Source organism: Cebidichthys violaceus, unplaced genomic scaffold (assembly GCF_023349555.1).
Source record: "Cebidichthys violaceus isolate CVI_PGR_0920_01 unplaced genomic scaffold, fCebVio1.0.p SCAF_16, whole genome shotgun sequence".
Classification (NCBI taxonomy): domain Eukaryota; kingdom Metazoa; phylum Chordata; class Actinopteri; order Perciformes; family Stichaeidae; genus Cebidichthys; species Cebidichthys violaceus.
This window is the reverse complement of record NW_027176329.1, coordinates 2,587,973-2,606,506: the sequence shown is the minus strand read 5'-3', so window position 1 is coordinate 2,606,506 and position 18,534 is coordinate 2,587,973. Positions and strand designations below refer to the sequence as shown.

General features: G+C 45.6%; 1 protein-coding gene across 2 annotated transcripts; it reads left to right on the top strand.

Moving 5' to 3' along the window:
• The first annotated feature begins 1,802 nt into the window (after nt 1-1,802).
• Nucleotides 1,803-16,245, top strand: LOC137872500 (AP-2 complex subunit alpha-2-like). Of its 2 annotated transcripts, XM_068710729.1 has the most exons (23): nt 1,803-2,012; nt 3,468-3,536; nt 4,733-4,875; nt 4,967-5,160; nt 5,543-5,672; nt 6,158-6,259; nt 6,351-6,459; nt 6,843-6,993; nt 7,265-7,433; nt 7,803-7,940; nt 8,031-8,213; nt 8,580-8,677; nt 8,905-9,136; nt 10,349-10,519; nt 10,822-10,911; nt 11,662-11,795; nt 12,457-12,539; nt 12,737-12,827; nt 12,976-13,098; nt 13,218-13,334; nt 13,616-13,685; nt 14,215-14,349; nt 14,467-16,245. In XM_068710729.1, exons 1-23 carry the CDS (start codon nt 1,946-1,948, stop codon nt 14,542-14,544), a joined length of 2,877 nt encoding a protein of 958 aa, XP_068566830.1. In that variant the 5' UTR covers nt 1,803-1,945; the 3' UTR covers nt 14,545-16,245. The 2 variants fall into 2 exon arrangements, with proteins under 2 accessions (XP_068566830.1, XP_068566831.1); XM_068710730.1 differs by lacking the exon at nt 10,822-10,911.
• Nucleotides 16,246-18,534: the final 2,289 nt, after the last annotated feature.

The following is an 18,534-nucleotide window of genomic DNA, read 5'->3' as shown; positions in this document are numbered from 1 at the left end:
ATTAAGTGTCTCGCTCAAGGACACACTGACATGAGACTAGTAGAGCAGAAGCCGGATCGAACCGCCGACCCTCTGATTGAAAGGCGGCCCTGCTCTCCACTTAGCCACGGTCACCCCCAACATTTCTGGCAGTTTGATGACTTTGCACTGTGTTTCATCTGGGAATTCAAATATTAAAGGTTTTCTCTAAAGACATACAGTCTAATTAAATATTCCCAATGAGTTTGTGATGACTTGTATGTTTGGGTCTTCAATGGGTTCCAGTGAAATGATCTGCTCGTGTATTTCTGTACTTCAAGGCGTTTTGGCCTCTGGGTGTGCACCAGGTCAATAACTGGATCAATCAACACATCAATCAATCATCTTAACTACGTAATGCCTTCTAAAGTCATTTGTCACGGCTCATCATAAGTTCAGGGGGAAGAGCAAAGGAAAGTCAAAGGAACACTGTTGCGTTATCAGGAACACAAATTAATCGAAGCAAAGTTGTCAATATCTAAATGCCAACAATAGCATGTGTTGAGGCGATGACAAAGACAAAACTGCAAACAATGGAGAGACGATCAATACGCTGAATTGGAATCTATTGCTGAAGCAGTGGTTGGGTCAAAGACTTGGAGCTGGATTGAGATATCTGGATCAGACTCCTTTGAAGTTAGACCCACAGGACCACAGAACAATCTGTCCAGTCAGTGTTTTCTCCTCAGAATTAAATATGGCGTCTCAGACATCACCAGTTGTTTGTGTACTGCAAAATGCGACCAGACGCAGTACATCCTGGTATTTGTGGCAAACTGTATTTGATATACTATGTATTAGGACATACTAGATATTAAATATCTAGCCGGTTTGGCTGTCAGTGTTCAATAGATCTGTTCTGTTATGAGACACTTTGCCCAACAAACACATGTACCCATTTGAAAACATGACAACAATCCAGTAATGGTGGAAACACTGCGCAAATAGAAACCACCGCTTCCTGTCCTGACTTTCAAAATAAAACCAGGGCGAACCCTTCTTATATGGGGGCGAACACATTAACATTTTGATTTGTGAGTGAGGGGCTGTTACTTGCGGCAGAGTGACTGTGCGGTGGGGCGTTGCTACCTTTACTGAAATAGAAGACCTGAATACTTCCTCCACTGCTGTTTGTTCATGTGATTGGCCCTGGGTCAACTGTGACTGCCTTACATTTATTTATACTTAATAAGTCCATTTAATGTTATTTTGTGTTTAGTTAACTATTCTTTGTCAATATTGCTTTGCTGTTTTCTTAATCTGTTAAATGATTTTGTAGGGAAATCCAAATGATCTGCCTTAACAATATTTTTCTGTTTCCATATTTGATAATTAATGTTTTGCTATTTGAATTATGGATGCTGCTGGACACAATACGATTTTAAAACAATGCAGTTTTAACGACGATTGCAAATGAGAAATTCTTTTAAATATTTTTGCCCACCCAAATTTTGCTGTTGAGGCTTTCAAGGAGGGTCTCAAGTGAGTTCATCATAGCACAAGTGTACAAGGCTCTCAGAAACGCTCAGGGAATTACCAAAAGACAACTGCTATGTCCATTCACACATCAAATGTAATCTTCATTACAGATTATCAATAATTTATATTTAAAAATTCTTCAAATGTACTCAGTTGCCATTCGCTTATATTTCCATCGCACCCTCCAATTCTGCTTTTATCGTGGTTGACAAACACCACATGTACGGAACGCGGCCCTCCTTTAGGGTGTAGTAGTTAGGTGTAAGCACGATGTACGGAACGCGGCCGCAGCCTGTCTGGTTCCTGTCTCCGTCACATATCGGGGCTCCCTGTTGGACACAGCGCTTTACGAGCTGCCTTAGCAAACTTTGAAACAAAAGTTACTCTCCATAGCTAGACTGTGTCAACTATAAAAGAGAACGCGTCCCATTAACAGGGAGTGGACAAGATGCCTGCGGTTTCTAAAGGCGATGGAATGCGTGGCCTGGCCGTGTTCATCTCTGACATCAGGAACTGTAAGTTTTTGTTTATCACCTTCGCAGACAGCTCTCGGTCGGGCTCGTGACAAGCTAGCTGGTGCGGCGTTGACTAGCGACGCGACCCCGGCGGCTTCCAGAACGCGTCAGAAAAGCCTGTCCCTTCGCCCGTTAGCCGCGATGGCAACTTTAATTTACCAAAGCGGTCTTAGACGACCACTCAGCCGGGGCTAGCCCTACGCGAGCTAATCAACGTTAGCCGCTAGCTTCCAGTTGCTAACGTCACGTCGAAGGGCGTGGACGGCACGGCTAACCCGGAGATAACGTCCAAACGGCCGTTTGTATTTTGGAAGTGAGCGTTTCAAGTTTGTAGTTTACAAACCGGTTCCTGCGAAAAGCCGTTCACACAATTCACATATTGTGTTTTTTGTAAACTGACAGTTTCGTCCTTGTGAGGACTATTTCAGGTGGCGTTAGCGTCAAGAGGACGTGCATCATGTTTTAATGATGAGCGGCTGTGGTGTGTTTGACATGTTGGGGTTTTTTTGTCCCAGGTTTTCTGCCCTAAAGTGGACTCAAAACCCGCCCAGCACGCGCTCAAACGAACTGTCTGTCAGTTAAAAGTCGCATACAAATATCACACATTTCAAGTGTATTTCCAGAGGGCGGAACTGTTGCCAAATACGTTGCCCAACATTTCCCTTCTCAAAACGTGTTTATCAAGCATTATAGAAGTTATTCACAGACTGTATCCAAGCACATTGCACTCTGACAAGTTCATTTAAACATCCCATAATCATGATGTATAATGTTGTTATTAGGGGGGGGGGGGGGGGGGGGGGGGAGTAAACATAGTGATTCCAAATAGAGCTTGGAATTATATGGCTTTATAACAGCGATAATACTATTACTACTAATTTAGGGACAATGTGAGAAGTCATCTGATACTACAGATGGAGAGGACTTAATCTAATTCGATATTCTCATACGGATCTCCTAGTAATGAGAGTTTTTTTTATTATGAGAAACAAAATTCACCGTAATGAGATGCTGATCTCATAATTGCGGGGTGCAGAATTTAGTTTTTTCTTCAGTGACTGCATGCACTGTGCTTTGGTGCAAACTGTGTGATGCTACCATGTCAGCATGGACCACACTCTCTAAGTAATGTTTTAGCATCTTGTTGAATCCATGACACCAAGAATGCAGGCTGTTCTCAGAGGAAATTGGGGGGGGGGCACTATAAAGGTGTACCTAATAAAGTGGCCCCTGAGTGTAGCTAATACGTCTGTTTACATGGGGCTCCACTGTTCTTTATAGAGGGCTGCAGGGATGATGTCGTTTTTGTTCGCCAACCAAACGAAAACAGCAAGTACAGCTTATTTCCCTCAGCTCGACAAAAAAGAAGCAAAGCGGCGAAAACAAGGAAGAAGTGTCGTGTTGAAATGGTCGCAGCACTACGTAACCCCGCCAAATGTCTTCATCTGTTTGCAGGTAAAAGTAAAGAGGCAGAGGTTAAGAGGATAAACAAAGAACTGGCCAATATCCGTTCCAAATTCAAAGGTAGGTGAACAATTCTGACACAACGAGCTGAATTACAGTGTATGGCATGTTCTGGCCACTGGTTCTCCTTGTGACCGAAGGCCTTTCTCATTTCCTAGTTTGCACATCCTCGATTTCTTTCCTTGCCTCCTCTCAGCCCCTCCCATCGGAATATGTGTGACGAGGAAGAGCGGACACGAAGCAACCGGCATTTAACAAATAAAGATGTCGTTTTAAAGCGACGTCTACTAAATGTGATGCGCGTCACAGCTGCATCAGCTGTCCCATTGTTGTCTTATAACACTGTATTTTATGACCTCTGTCAGATGAGCACAACAGTGTTCATGACAACTTCTATATTTACACTTAATTCAGTTCACAATGTGACAAGAACGTTGCACTCCTGTCTATACGTCAACATCAAACGCATCGTTGAGATGGATCCTCCGGACCTCACACCGTGTCGCTGCTTCGCCCCTTTTCACTTGCTTCATAGTTGTTGTTTTTTTTGTTTTTTTTAATGGCTGTCGCTGTGTCTGCCTTCATGCTGTGTTGGTGTTGTTTCTCACGCCACCTGTTCCACGCTGCCTATAATTAGTGTGCTCCGGAATGAAGCTGCCTCCTCTGCCTCACGGTGCCCACTCATTCTGGCTCTGGTTCTCTATGCGACCCCTCCTGTGTTACGCCCTGGTTTGACCCAGTATCTTTAGCAGTGGTTGTTCTTCCTATGTGCTCCTTAAAAGGCCAAACCTAATCCAGCGCTGGAAAGCTACGGAGGGAGGAGGAGCCAGACATTGTTCGAGGATCCATCGAGCCCTCACTTTGAAGCATACTGACGTTTACTATATAATATGTTGCCAATAAGATACGCTTTTTTCAAAAAAGTGTGAATCATCGCAATGACAAGAAGTCCTTGAGTCAGTCATGAATGAGCCCAAAAAATATTAGGCGTACAACTTTTGTCAATCACCAATCATGGATCATGGATGGATGGATTCAAATTGATTATTTGACCATAAAAATGATTTAAAAGTTTCTTCTTTTCTTCCATTACTCACTGGTTTGGTGTGAGAAGACTGAATGCCCATTGGACTGATATGGCAATGTCAGACCATTGTGATCCCTGCGTTTTTAACTTCATGTAGACGTTCATAATCCTTATTTGTGTGTGTGTGTGTGTGTGTGTGTGTGTGCGTGTGCGTGTGTTGTGCGTACAGGAGACAAGGCTCTAGACGGCTACAGTAAAAAGAAGTATGTCTGCAAGCTGCTCTTTATCTTCCTTCTGGGCCATGACATCGACTTCGGACACATGGAGGCCGTCAACCTCCTCAGCTCCAACAAGTACACGGAGAAACAAATTGTAAGTTAGTCCCCGCCTTCATCCGGACGTATATGTTGTATCTCCCGTGTATGGCGGAACTGCGCTTTGAATCCATGTCCTGCTTTGCTAGGGTTACCTGTTCATCTCGGTGCTGGTGAACTCGAACAGCGACCTGATCCGTCTCATCAACAACGGCCTCAAGAACGACCTGAACAGCCGCAACCCGACCTTCATGAACCTGGCCCTGCACTGCATCGCCAACGTGGGCAGCAGAGAGATGGCCGAGGCGTTTGCTTCTCAGATCCCCAGCATCTTGGTGGCGGGGTTTGTACATGAACGTTTACTGCGTCGACGTTTCGGCCGATGCGACGTCTCTTGAGACGACGCGCATCCACGCTGAACGGGGGTTGAAGAGCGGAGAAAAGTCTAGATGAATTGCAGGAAATGAGAGCCGCGTTTAACAACAGCATACCTCTATCAAATGAATCTCTCACACAACTCGTGCAGCATAATCCAAGTCTCCTTTATCCGGCTCTATGCTCGGTGCTCGCTATTTAAAACACTTTCGACTCGTCCGGACTGTTGATGAGATTAACATTACAGGACTGAAATCTTAAGGATTATAACTTTTAGTTTTGAAATTCTGACCTCGACCATTCGTGGTGGATTAGGATGAATGAAGTCGTGTTGTGCTCCCCTCCCTCAGGGACACAATGGACAGCGTGAAGCAGAGCGCGGCACTGTGTCTGCTGCGGCTCAACAGGACGTCCCCTGACCTGGTCCCCATGGGTGAATGGACGGCACGAGTGGTCCATCTGCTCAACGATCAGCACCTGGTGAGGCTATAAATACAACATGCGGGTTTGCTTTTCCCTCGTCCTGCTGATCAGTGCGTCTAGGGGATGCCAATGACCTGCAACCGGACAATGGTGGTTTGGCACGAATGCATGAGCGGTGTTCATTCTAGAGATGTGACAGGATAAAGTATGCTCAAAGCAGACAGTGTGCATACTAAATATGTTTTCTGAGTGTGCTGTGGATGCACACTATTGTCCCACAATGAAATGTACAAAGGAAGTAGAGTCGCTCACAGCTGGAGAAACGCATCATTTCCTGTTCGTATTAAATTCAAGTGTACTAGCTGCTAAAGCAGTACCCTGTGACGAATAGTACGCAGTACGTGCTGTATAGAAGTAGTATAGATTTGGGACGCAGCGTCTTTGTTTTTGTGCGACACTCTGTGAACCTGAAACACAGGGTGATGCAGCAATGTGTCGGTTGGTCTGTAGTTGATGTGTGAGGTGTGTCTGTCTGTTGTCAGGGAGTGGTGACTGCGGCCGCCAGCCTCATTACCACTCTAGCCCAGAAGAGTCCCGAGGACTTCAAAACATCCATCGCGCTGGCGGTGGCCCGGCTCAGCAGGGTGGGTGTCTCCCTGTCACTTCACAAAAATAACCTTCATCTCACTGAGGTCAGCGGTGCGCTGATGTGTCGCGTTCTTCTTGCCGGTCCAGATCGTGACTTCGGCGTCCATCGACCTCCAGGACTACACGTACTACTTTGTTGCGGCGCCGTGGCTGTCCGTCAAACTGCTGCGCCTGCTGCAGTGCTACACTCCCCCCGGTATGGTACAGTGCGGTCCTGTGTGGTGGTTGTCATTTCCGTCTGCATAGAGTACAGTTGCAGGAGGTGGTCTTTGACACTAGATGGCACCAGAGTCAAATGGAAGAGAAAAAAAAAAAGCTTTGAGATAATATATCAGTTTATCTAATTATTTTGAATAATGAGGTGATAAAAACAACGCCTGAGTTTAGTGAGACATCCAGCAGAAAACCAGCAACATGGTCATTTGTCTCTCTTTGTAATATGACATTACATAGAGTGATTCCATTCGTTGTTATTTTATAAAAAAAAATGACGCCCTCATGCTCAGAGTTTGCGGTCGTTATTATGCGGTGAGAGTCAAAGCTACGAGGTTGTTCAGAAGGTAATCTTTGTCTCTGCAGAGGATGCGGCGCTGCGGAGCCGTCTGACGGAGTGTCTGGAGACCATCCTCAACAAAGCCCAGGAGCCACCCAAGTCCAAGAAGGTCCAGCACTCCAACGCAAAGAACGCCGTTCTGTTCGAAGCCATCGCCCTCATCATCCACTACGACAGGTTGGCCACGTCCGCCGAGGATTTCCCCATTGGGTCACTAGATAGGCTCTACGCTAACCGTGGTTGCCTCCGACGCGTCGCGTTTGATGTCAGTTTTCACGTAACGTTAAAAACCACTTAAGCTTTATGAACCGCTCATCAAACCTAGCCGCCATTAGTTCACATTCCGGTGTCGCGCAGCGTTGGGTGTGTTTTTTAGTTTTTATAAGAAGTTGAAATGTGTGTTGGCATTCGGACCCTGCAGCTACTCGTTGTGTCTCGTCCGTTGCAGCGAGCCCACCCTGTTGGTACGAGCCTGCAACCAGCTGGGCCAGTTTCTGCAGCACAGGGAGACCAACCTCCGTTACTTGGCTTTGGAGAGCATGTGCACGCTGGCCAGCTCCGAGTTCTCTCACGAGGCAGTGAAGACGCACATAGACACTGTGATCAACGCTCTGAAGGTGAGTCCTCCTGCAGCTCTGGTAGCTTAATGTGGAGATGATGTTGTTTTCTTTTATCTTTTATCTTTTACACAGATGTATCATTGGTACCGTAGACGTGTTATTAGCGGAACTGTGTGTGCGTCCACGGCACCGCCGGCTCACCCTCATTCCACACAAAAGTGTTTCTGAACGGTCAAAAGATTCTGTTCATTTCAATCTTGGGATACTTAAAGGCATAATTTACCCCAATTTTGCAATTTACAGCCTGGATTTAATTCAGCAATTCGGTCAAATCGATCGGCCGCAGTGGAATTTAAGTAGCCACAGCTGATCAAATCTGCCAGAGACGTTTGTCATGCGTTCCGTTGGTGTTTGTTTCCCACACAGACGGAGCGAGACGTGAGCGTCCGCCAGCGGGCCGTGGATCTGCTCTATGCCATGTGCGACCGCAGCAACGCCAAGCAGATCGTGGCAGAGATGCTGAGCTACCTGGAGAACGCCGACTACTCGATCAGAGAGGAGATAGTGGGTCACTGGCGCAGGCCTGTTCACCATCCCCCCCCCCCCCCTCTGTGTGCGGCTCCCACCCTCAGCCGGTTGCTTTTTCTCCCTCAGGTGCTCAAGGTGGCGATCCTGGCGGAGAAGTACGCCGTGGACTACACCTGGTACGTGGATACCATTCTCAACCTCATCCGCATGGCCGGCGACTACGTCAGCGAAGAGGTGTGGTACCGCGTCATCCAGATCGTCATAAACCGAGACGACGTCCAAGGCTACGCGGCCAAGACCGTCTTTGAGGTGACGATTTATTGAAGTCTTTGTCTTAATGCGGAGCGTTGCAGCAAATCGCTTTACGAATGTTCGCCTGCCTCGCACCAAATGTTCACCATGTACTACACTGATTTTTATTTGTTTTTTTTAAAGAGTAATAATGACTAAGGTCAGGTTTTACCTGTGGCAATCAAAAGAGACCCTTTAGCCCAATAACACTAATAGCACTGCCTTCACAGTGGGGAACCAGTGAGGGATTGTGTCCTTGTTGCTGCACGATGTGAGCTCCACCTTGTTGGCTGGCTGGTGACCACCTGGTCCGTTGTGAAAGCACGCAGGCAGTAGGTAGCCGTGTACATTCCTAACGTAGTCGTGCTTTGTGAACCCTCGTAGGCGCTGCAGGCTCCCGCCTGCCACGAGAACCTGGTCAAGGTGGGGGGTTACATCCTGGGAGAGTTTGGCAACCTTATAGCCGGTGACTCGCGCTCCAGGTAAACGGCATCCACAAAGATCAAGCCACGCTTTTGAAAATCTAATTTCAATATATGAGGTTGGTTCTTCCAATCTACAAAAAAGAAACCCAACAATGTTCTCACTAGCTGCCATGCAGATGTTTTTTTTATCCAAGTTTTATCAATAATGACTTTATTTTGTGACCGGAGCTGAAGCTTGAACGTCCGGAGGTTTCACCGCTTCGTGTCGTCTTCTCCTCCTTCAGCCCGCTGGTCCAGTTCGACCTCCTCCACTCCAAGTTCCACCTGTGCTCCGTGCCAACTCGGGCGCTGCTGCTGTCGGCCTACATCAAGTTCATCAACTTGTTTCCAGAAGTGAAGGCCACGATCCAAGACGTCCTGCGCTCAGACAGCCAGCTGCGCAACGCCGACGTGGAGCTTCAGCAGAGAGCCATCGAGTACCTGAGGCTCAGCTGCATCGCCAGCACCGACATACTGGTTAGTGACTCCTAAATGACATACTGACCTCGCTTGACCCTCTCGCACACACACTGTCAGCTTGACAGAAAAAAAACCATTTGGTTTTGCTTCTGCTACTTCAGCCACCTGGTTGTTCTGTGTCATTCTTCATTATTCCATGACTTACACGTACTTTTAAGCTTCCCGACATATACCCACATTAACTCACACGCGCACCTTTTACTGCAACCTGCTAGATAGAATAAATCTGCCGTCTGAAATCAATACAAAGATTGTAAAATGTAAACCTTCAGGGAGAAACGGCAGAGGCGCTCCATCACACAGTAAAAGGCAATGCATTTAATGAGTGAGGACAAGATGCGCCGCGTCCAGTTTAAACAAGATCAGCCGATTACAATGGTTGCGTGAGCGATCGCGTCAGCAGTAATTAACAGTTCATTAGAGCAGCATGTGGCTCTGGTTCATTTATTTTCTGTGAAGTCGAGACACAAACACACAATCGGTCACAGTAAAGTTGGTTAAAATGCAGGTCAAAGTCTCTGCAAGTCTGGGAAGTTTGATGACCGCCAGCAGGGACACATTTAGCCGAGTCGGCATGAGTCTCATCCTGTTTGCTAAGGGGGCTCCGGTCGGGATTTTAAGGGCCGATCCCTGGAAACGGCCTCAGCTGGTCTTGACCACGGGGGTCTATTATTTATTTTTTACCAACATTGTATATTATGTATTCTTCTTCTTTGTGTTTGTACCTGTGACATCTCGTGCAGTCAGTTGGTTCATTGGTTTCTTTACATTTACCTGGCAGTCCTTTACAAACGCACCAAAAAAGCGTAGCTATGCTCCGACCCGAGGTGTCTGAAACCCGCAAACGCCCTCCAGGACATTTGAGACATTCTCGCGTCCTGTCCCGTCCCCGTCCCGTCCCGTCCCGTCCCCCCTCCTCCCGCATGCTTTTCCTCCCTCTGAGTGCAGCCATTTGGAACAGCCGTAAACATTCCTCAGACGTGGTCACGTGACACGTTGCTTACAGCATCAACGGTGTTGTTAACAAAACATTCACGCCCTGCCTATCTCTAATGCGGGATGCACTGTGATGTACTGTAGGGTTTTAATAAGTTATAAAAACTTGTAAGTCACACTTGAGATCAGCATTGCTGTTTGCTGTTTGTGTTGCACAGGTTTAAGGCTTTACAGTATTCTCTCTCTCTCTCTCTCTCTCTCTCTTTCTCTCAGGCCACGGTCTTAGAAGAGATGCCTCCGTTCCCAGAGAGAGAGTCGTCGATCCTGGCGAAGCTGAAGAGGAAGAAGGGCCCGGGCAACGTGCCCGACATCGACGACGCCCGGTGGAATGTCAATGGCAACGGCAACGCCGAGCTCAGCGAGAGCACCGAAGGCACCAACAAGGTGAACCCCGCAGTGGAGCTGTAGAAGTAGCTAAAGTAGTAGTAGTAGTAGTAGTAGTAGTAAAACCCACCCAGGAAAACCGTTCATTCCTAACAAGTAAAGAAATGTCACCAGTTTCTCATACAAATGAGCACGTTTAAGGACTTCATCCCTAAAACAAGTCTGCATCACACTAACGGTATTCTGAAAGTCATGCTCTTTTAGCGTTTCCTTGTTCTTCACCTTTTTACTTGTCTTCTCTGCTTCCTTCCCCCCTCTGTCCTTGTTCTCGTTCCTTTTCTCTTCTTTTCTTTCTCCATCAGTTCTCTCCTTCACTGATGGCAGACCTTCTCCCTACCAACAGGCCCCGCCCTGCCTCTTCTAGTCCCACCATGCTCTCTGCTGGGACCATGGTACACCGATAGCTAGAAAAGACGCATCGTATGATCCGTTACATGATTATTCATTATCACTGGAGTGGCAGGCAGCTGTTTTTGTCTCTTATACAACCCACATTACATTAGTCATCCGTGTTCCTTCCACTTACTTTGTTCTTATTTACACAAACCAGCGCTGAAGAGGTTTGGGTTTCGTTTGCTTGCAATGATAAGGTTTTGACAAATCTTATTTCACTTTCTTTAAAATCCCCACGCGCTACACTGCATCAAAGTCAAACGTAAAATCAATTTTAAAGCCACAGTGGGCTGAAGTCACAGGACTACCAGAGGGTTTTGATATTCTTCTAGCCATCACCAACACACCTTCTCACCTCCATAACGTGGGACACGAGTGTTCTGCCGATCACTCGCCGATGACTTCGGCAGGCTGGGTTATATCAACATGAGCGGTGAAACGATTCTCCCGCTCCACGGTTCCGTTCACACCGCAGGTTCTCTTTTCTCGGTTTCAGAACCGTTAGACAATCACCATACATGATGACGTTCTTCAGCCAATAGCGCCTCACAGAAGCTGGCAGCGCGTCACTGACAGCGTCATCTCTCAGTCAACCAACCACACGGGGACATGCCCCAACACACAATGGCTGTAGTGTCATTATAGTGCATGTTTTATTACACAGAAAGTGATTTCAAGCTTGAGTTTGACTTCAATGTTCGAGCTTTATATAAAAACGATGTGGATATTTCTTGACGTTTCTCTCCCAGGGTTCCGCCCACCCCTTCACAGACCTGCTGAATCTAAACTCCAGCCCTTCAGCGGGAGCCAGCCTGCTGGTGGACGTGTTGTCCGACAGCTCCGCCCCTGCATCCGCAGACGTGTCTGAGGAGAACTTTTCCAGGTGGGACCGTACTGTGAGCTTAGCCGATGAAATCGGCAGAAAGCGCGGTTTTCACGTACGGTAGAGTAATCCACATTCCACGAAGTAATACTGGGACAGTTGGATGACACACAAGAGACACTTCAAAAATCCCGGCTTTATCCTGGACATGTTTTTGGCTTCGAGAATCCATACGCTAATTATGACAATTTCACACAAATGTTTTAATAGGGTGGGGGGAAAAAATTGTCATCGTAAATCAATTTATTTTCATAGTGTGTTAGAAAATGATCTGCGGTCAGCCCGGCCCCCTACCTGGTCAGCCCGGCCCCCTACCTGGCCCACAGGCCATAAGTTGGGTACCGCTGTATTAGACCCACCTTTTGCCTGGTAAACACTCCATTTCCCCAGTTTGTAACGTAGGCTTAAAGGGATAGTTCAGGTGTTTTGAAGTGAAGGTCGATTGAGATGTTTATCCATAAGCAGTGTATTATCTACAGTCGATGACAGTCGGCGTGCCCCCCCCCTTCCAGTATGGAGAAACAGACGGGAGGACCAGCACACCGGAGCAAAGCAATGCTGTGGACCGGGGCAGCAGCAAAACCTATTTCAGACACCTAAAAAAAATCCACATCAGCACCACAGCAAATTCTCAAAGAGTTCTTCTGCTTGTGAATTCCAGGTTCGTTTGTAAGAACAACGGCGTTATCTTTGAGAACCAGCTGTTGCAGATTGGACTGAAGTCCGAGTACAGGCAGAACCTGGGTGAGCAGCTTTACTATTAGTATTCGTCTCCGATGTGCTTGAGTTCTATATCTCGGTCTCATCAGACCTCATCAGTCGTTAAGGATGCTTCTGAAAGTCTAGCGTTGTTTGCATCACTTTAAATGCCGTGGATGCTGGTCAGATGTTGTTACTTAAAGGACGAACTCCAACACAGTTTACCTGCTGTCGTCTCACAGGTCGCATGTACGTGTTCTTCGGCAACAAGACCTCCACCCAGTTCCTCAGCTTCTCCTCATCGGTCACCAGTAGCGACACCCTCAAGACTCATATCCTGACCGCTGCTTGGTAGCTTTCCTGTCACAGGCTTGACTGTCCCTTTCCAGCCCACAGGAAAGCCCTGCGGTTTACGTAACAACCCAGACGTATGCTAGTGTCCTTTATGTATCTGTAGAGTCCTTGACCCGTCGTCTCCACAGCTGAATGTCCACGCCAAGGCGGTCGACCCCACGGTAGACGGCGGGGCTCAGCTCCAGCAGATCCTCAACATCGAGTGCGTGTCGGATTTCACAGATGCACCGGTCCTCGAAATCCAGTTCAGGTCGGTGTCTGGATTCGTTCTTTATTCTTCACGTCCTTTTAGTTTAGTTCCACATGCTAATTTCTGACTGTGTGTGTGTGTGTGTGTGTGTGTGTGCGTGTGCGTATGTGTGAGAACAGATACGGCGGAGCTCTTCAGAACATTGCCGTGAAACTCCCCGTGATGCTGAACAAGTTTTTTCAGACCACGGAGATGACGTCCCAAGACTTCTTCCAACGCTGGAAACAGCTCGGGGTGTAAGGCTCACTTTAATCAATATCGTTGGATCGACAGCGATCTGAACGTATAAAACACAAGTATTTAGCGTTTTATGGCTGAATGGTCTTTAGTTAGTTATGTCAGCAGTGGCTGCTGCTATCAGCAGGTCGGTTCTTAAAGGGACGGTTCACCCGGCCTCCTCGGCTGAGCTGTAACCTTAGCTACGAGGTTCAGATAGGTCACTTCTATTGTAAGTAGGCTATCGTTCTATTGTTCCTGTCCTGCTGCAGATAAGTGAGTCTCTCCTCTGTGTCCTCAGTCCTCAGCAGGAGGTTCAGACCATCTTCAAAGCCAGACACCCAATGGACACGGATGTTACCAATGCCAAGGTAAAACACTCACTTCTTTAAGGGTAACTGCTCAGCGTCAGCCATCCACTGAGAAGATCTGCATGAAGGATTTGATGGTTTATAATGCTGAATTTTCTCAAAAATGGTGAAGCTGTTTTGGACTGTTTTTGTGGTTATTTTGCACTACACTACTGTAGTTTTTTTTTAAACAAAGTGGGACGTCTAAGTAACTCACAGATGGTCTTGAATGTATTTAGTTCCCATGAGAGAAACATGTAGCAATAGAATGAATGCTCTAGTTTTCTATAACTTACTAACTTGTCAACATGAACAGATGGTGACCGTCCCTTTGATAGTTGGTGGGCGATGGTCTTTGTCAACTGTGCGTGCACTAAAAGAACAAATTCAGCATTCAGTCGGCAACTTTAAGCCTTAACTTGGTGAAGTTGAGGTATTGAAATGACCGTGGTGCGTTGAGACTTGGTCTATGATCGTTCCCCTCATCAATCTGCGGTTTTGTCTCCATACAATCATCATCATATTGTCTCTTCTGTAACGCGTCTCGCAGATCTTAGGTTTTGGTGTAGCTCTGCTGGATGGGGTGGATCCCAATCCTGCCAACTTCGTCGGAGCCGGAGTCATTCACACTAAGAGCACTCAGGTGGGCTGCCTGCTCAGACTGGAGCCCAACACACAAGCACAGGTAAAGAGACGCACACACACACACACACACACACACAGACTCATCCTTGTATTGAACCTTCATATAGCTTGTGTGTGTGTGTGTGTGTGTGTGTGTGTGTGTGTGTGTCCTATTCAGATGTACCGTCTCACCCTCCGGACCAGCAGGGAGTCTGTGTCTCAGCGACTGTGTGATCTGCTCTCTGACCAGTTTTAGACTCAACACACAGCTCCAGTATTTCTACACCTTTTACTCTCCTTAAATAGAATTGATGTATTGTACAGTGTAAATTCTTTTTCTTTTTTTTTTTTGTATTTGACTAACTCCACATGTAAATGAAGTGAACTGTATTTTTCGCACATAGCTTTACTAATACGTCACTGCTTTAAACCTGCCTTTATGTACTCACACTGAGCACCTTAGCCGAGATGTTGCGGACGGGGAAAGAGGCTCCGGATGCTCCTCCGCAGTGTTCCGCGGCTCCACACTTCTGAACAGCTTTTTGAAATATTGTGTTTTTATTGCTCGGGTACTGCCTCTCTCATCCAGACACTTTGAAGAGTTGCTTTGGACGCATTAATGAGATTGAGTTAGTTGAAACTCTCAGTAGCATTGTAAAGCTCAACAATGAACTCCGTTGTTCCGGCAGCCTTCCAATGACACTTTCTGGTGCTTAAGTGCTTGGGAAGCTTTCCTCTACTTCTCGGCCATTTTGCACTTGATAGTTTAAAAAAAAAAAAATGTATCACGTAAGTAGAACTACAGAAGCCCAGAGAGGGAAAAACGAATTTAGGGAGTTAGAAGTTCCTGGGATCCATTTTCTAAGAAAAATACCGTTTTGGCCAAGATAATCTTCATAAGTTCCTTCATTATTTCTGATTCAGCTGTGGAACAGGTGAAGTGTCCGTTTTTGTAATTCCTATTTTGGTCACATGAGGCAGAAGTGCACCACTACCTCACAGGACTAAAAGCATTGTTTTCCTTCCAGGTGAGTTTTATTTTGCGTAACTTGCGAACACACAATAAATGTACCTTTTTGTTGAGAGTGCATGGAGACATTAACGCTCACCTGGAGGAAAACAGGAACTTAAAAAGGATTACAGAGAACTATTTCAGATCAGACTTGGAAAAATCGATCACCACAATTCTTTTTTTTTTTTTCCCTCACTGTCCTCTCGGGGCTTCCGTACAGATAGATTTTGACGAGGTCGTCTTTGCTTCAGTGTAAGAATTCTCAAATATTTCACTAATTTTACACGTCTGTCATCTCAGGAGAAAAAGCTCAGCTTTGCATTGTGGTATTTTTTTTTAGCAAAAAAAAAAAAAAAAAATTCTCTTTGGATGCTACAATTTTTGCTGGTGGCATTTTTTTGGAGCTACACTGTGCACAAAGTTTACACGTAGAATTCAGGCACTCCGATAAAACGGGAATGAAAATCAACACGGAACACTAGGTAGCAAACGGATATGAATGTCTGGTTCCGTTTCCAGAATATAGAAGTCCGATTTTCCTCCCCTCTCCGCTATCTGCGCTTTCTGTTTGTGAGGGCGACGTTGCTGCCTCCTGCGCTCAGTGCCGCCAAAGACGACTGTGATCGGTGTGACGAAGTGCGAACCAGCCGGAGTGTGTTTGTTCTCCGGTAGAAGGATGAGAGGTGACACCAGACCGTTCTCCAGGGCTGACGCAAAGCTGTGGAGACGGGTCCACAATATCTACTCAGCTCCACGCAGTGCCTGTGAACAGAACCAACCTTCAAATAGTAAAGAGTAATATTTCATATATATATATATATATATATATATATATACTTTCACCTAAATGCATTTATTCACAGAACACTGCCAAACTGTTAGAATTTCTACATTTCAATAACGTATGGTGTATTTTCTGTTTTATAAAATGTGCTTTTATCATAATCCTTCATTGCGTGTTTGATGCTTGACATGAAGACCGGCTCAGTTCAAAGGCAATTAACAACAACGCCTCTGTAGCAGTGTGCAAACGACAAGCAGCGGCTGGATTGAGCTGCACTAGCTTAATGCTTAGCTTAATGCTAAGCTAAGCTAAGCGACTCCTGGTTGTAGCTTCATATTCACTATATCTAGAGCGATATTGATCTTCTTATCGAACTCTCAGCAAGAAAAGCAAATAAGGGTCTGTTCCAAAATGTTAAAAGAGCTTTTGTTCAAAACATTGTGAAGAAAATAAGTAAGAATAGATAGAATACGAGTAAGGGTACTTTAATCTGGACCCAAAAAGAAGCTTTACTGCGATGTTAGCATGTTTTGATAATGGGCCCATGTCCAGGTCATGTCTTGTATGATATAATAATCATTTAAAGATCAGTGGACTCTGGTCCTTTTGGACGCTTTGATACGATCCGCTTACTTGTGTCAGGCCAAGGAGTGTTCAAGAAGACCAACTATCCCAGTGTCACGCTGTGTTGCTCAATGCAACACTGCAATATTTATGAATTTCAAGAGGTTGAAACGTCATATCTCTTAAAGTACAACACAGTGCAGCTGTAAAATGACCAGCTGATACTCAGCACTGATGTACTTCCTGGCCTGTTGTGGACACACTACCATGAAAACGGTTTAATGTCCGAGCTGCTGCCCGGTTGCTGGAAACACGACTCCAGTTAAAATGCTAACGTTGCTCAGAATTAGCAGCTAAGCTACTGTTGGCTAACACATTTCTACGAGGTGATAGGTCAGAGTTGTGTTTACAGCTGGTTTCCGTGGCTCACTGAAAAAAACAGTTTGTGGCAATTGTGCAGTTTAATAAGCTGAGTCTTGTTTTCATATTTTCTGTCCGGTGAACTTGTGGTTTGGTGAACGGCTTCATTAAATCACAAGCCACCGATGGCTCTTCAGTCTTAACCGCTCACCAGCCTCACGGCTTCTGCCATCAACCGAATTGTATCTATTATATATATTTTATTGTTCACTTCAACTAAAAGCTGGACTCTTAACACAGAGCGGTGTTCAAGTAGAGCACAAGATGATGCTAAACTACACTGTAGATATTTGGGCCCTAAACCATGCCATTAAGACGGTACTACATCCAGCACACGCTCAGTGCTCACTATCGGTTACTGTACTATTTTAACTTTACAGGTTGTCACAATGCTGATGTGTTTCTGTGCTTTCTAACAAGCTTTCGGTCTCTGCCAGACGGCTGGATATCTTGTTCTTATTTAACTGTAACGTCATTTCAACATCCAAACGTTGACCTTCGTAAACAAATTAAAACCTATATTTCTTGCTTTTTAATGGAAAAAAACCATGATTAATTATACTGTATTATTATACAATATGTTCAATATAACTCAACTCACAGAATCATTCATTGTACTTGAAACGTGTGCACAGTTGAGCATCTGGATCTCTGCCATAAGCCTGCTGGACGGCTTACCTTGAGTTCTACAAAGCACTGAGTTTAGTGTAAAGAGTGCCGTCTGGCTTTAGAAGACTCAAAGATGGCCGCCACCACCTGTGTCCATTCCTGCCACGTATCACCTGTGCTTTAGAAAAGCTCCAACACCAAAGGGAAGGTGAAGGGAACCGATCGATCTCGATTTGGATCATTTAGATATTTAAACTTTTTTGTCGTGCTTGGTGATGCATTTATGCTTTAGAAATGTTTTCCCAGCAGCAAAGTTTAGTGTCATTCAATTCTCACTTCAGCGCTTCCCTCGTCTGAGAGAGTAAACTGTCAAAATGTTTGGTCCTACCCTCACCATCTGTATTTCAGAATGACAACGCAACAATAACACTGGACTGGTTTCCATGTCCCACGTGTTTGCACAGGTGACCTCTTTCATGTCTCGCTGTAGAGCTGTAGAAAGACATCGTCTCTTCAGTTTTATTCAGCGGAAGCAAAGTTAGTTTAGCACCCGGAGTACAGGATGAGTCATCAACATGAAATGAGATATTTAACTACCATTAAGAACACGGATGAACTTCTTTTTAATCAGTGTTGGGCCAGACAGTGGCAAATAGGTGACAACCAGTGAAATACATATGTGATTACAAAACAAATCTACTTTGAATTCCTTGGAACCTTAATTTAGGAAATATAATTAATGAGCTACCATCATAACTTTGACATGTCAGTGGCTCACAGTGGGTATTTTTTATAATGCAAAACATTTCTTTTATATGCAATAAAGGCAGCAATGAGCTTCCATAGAATAAACTAAA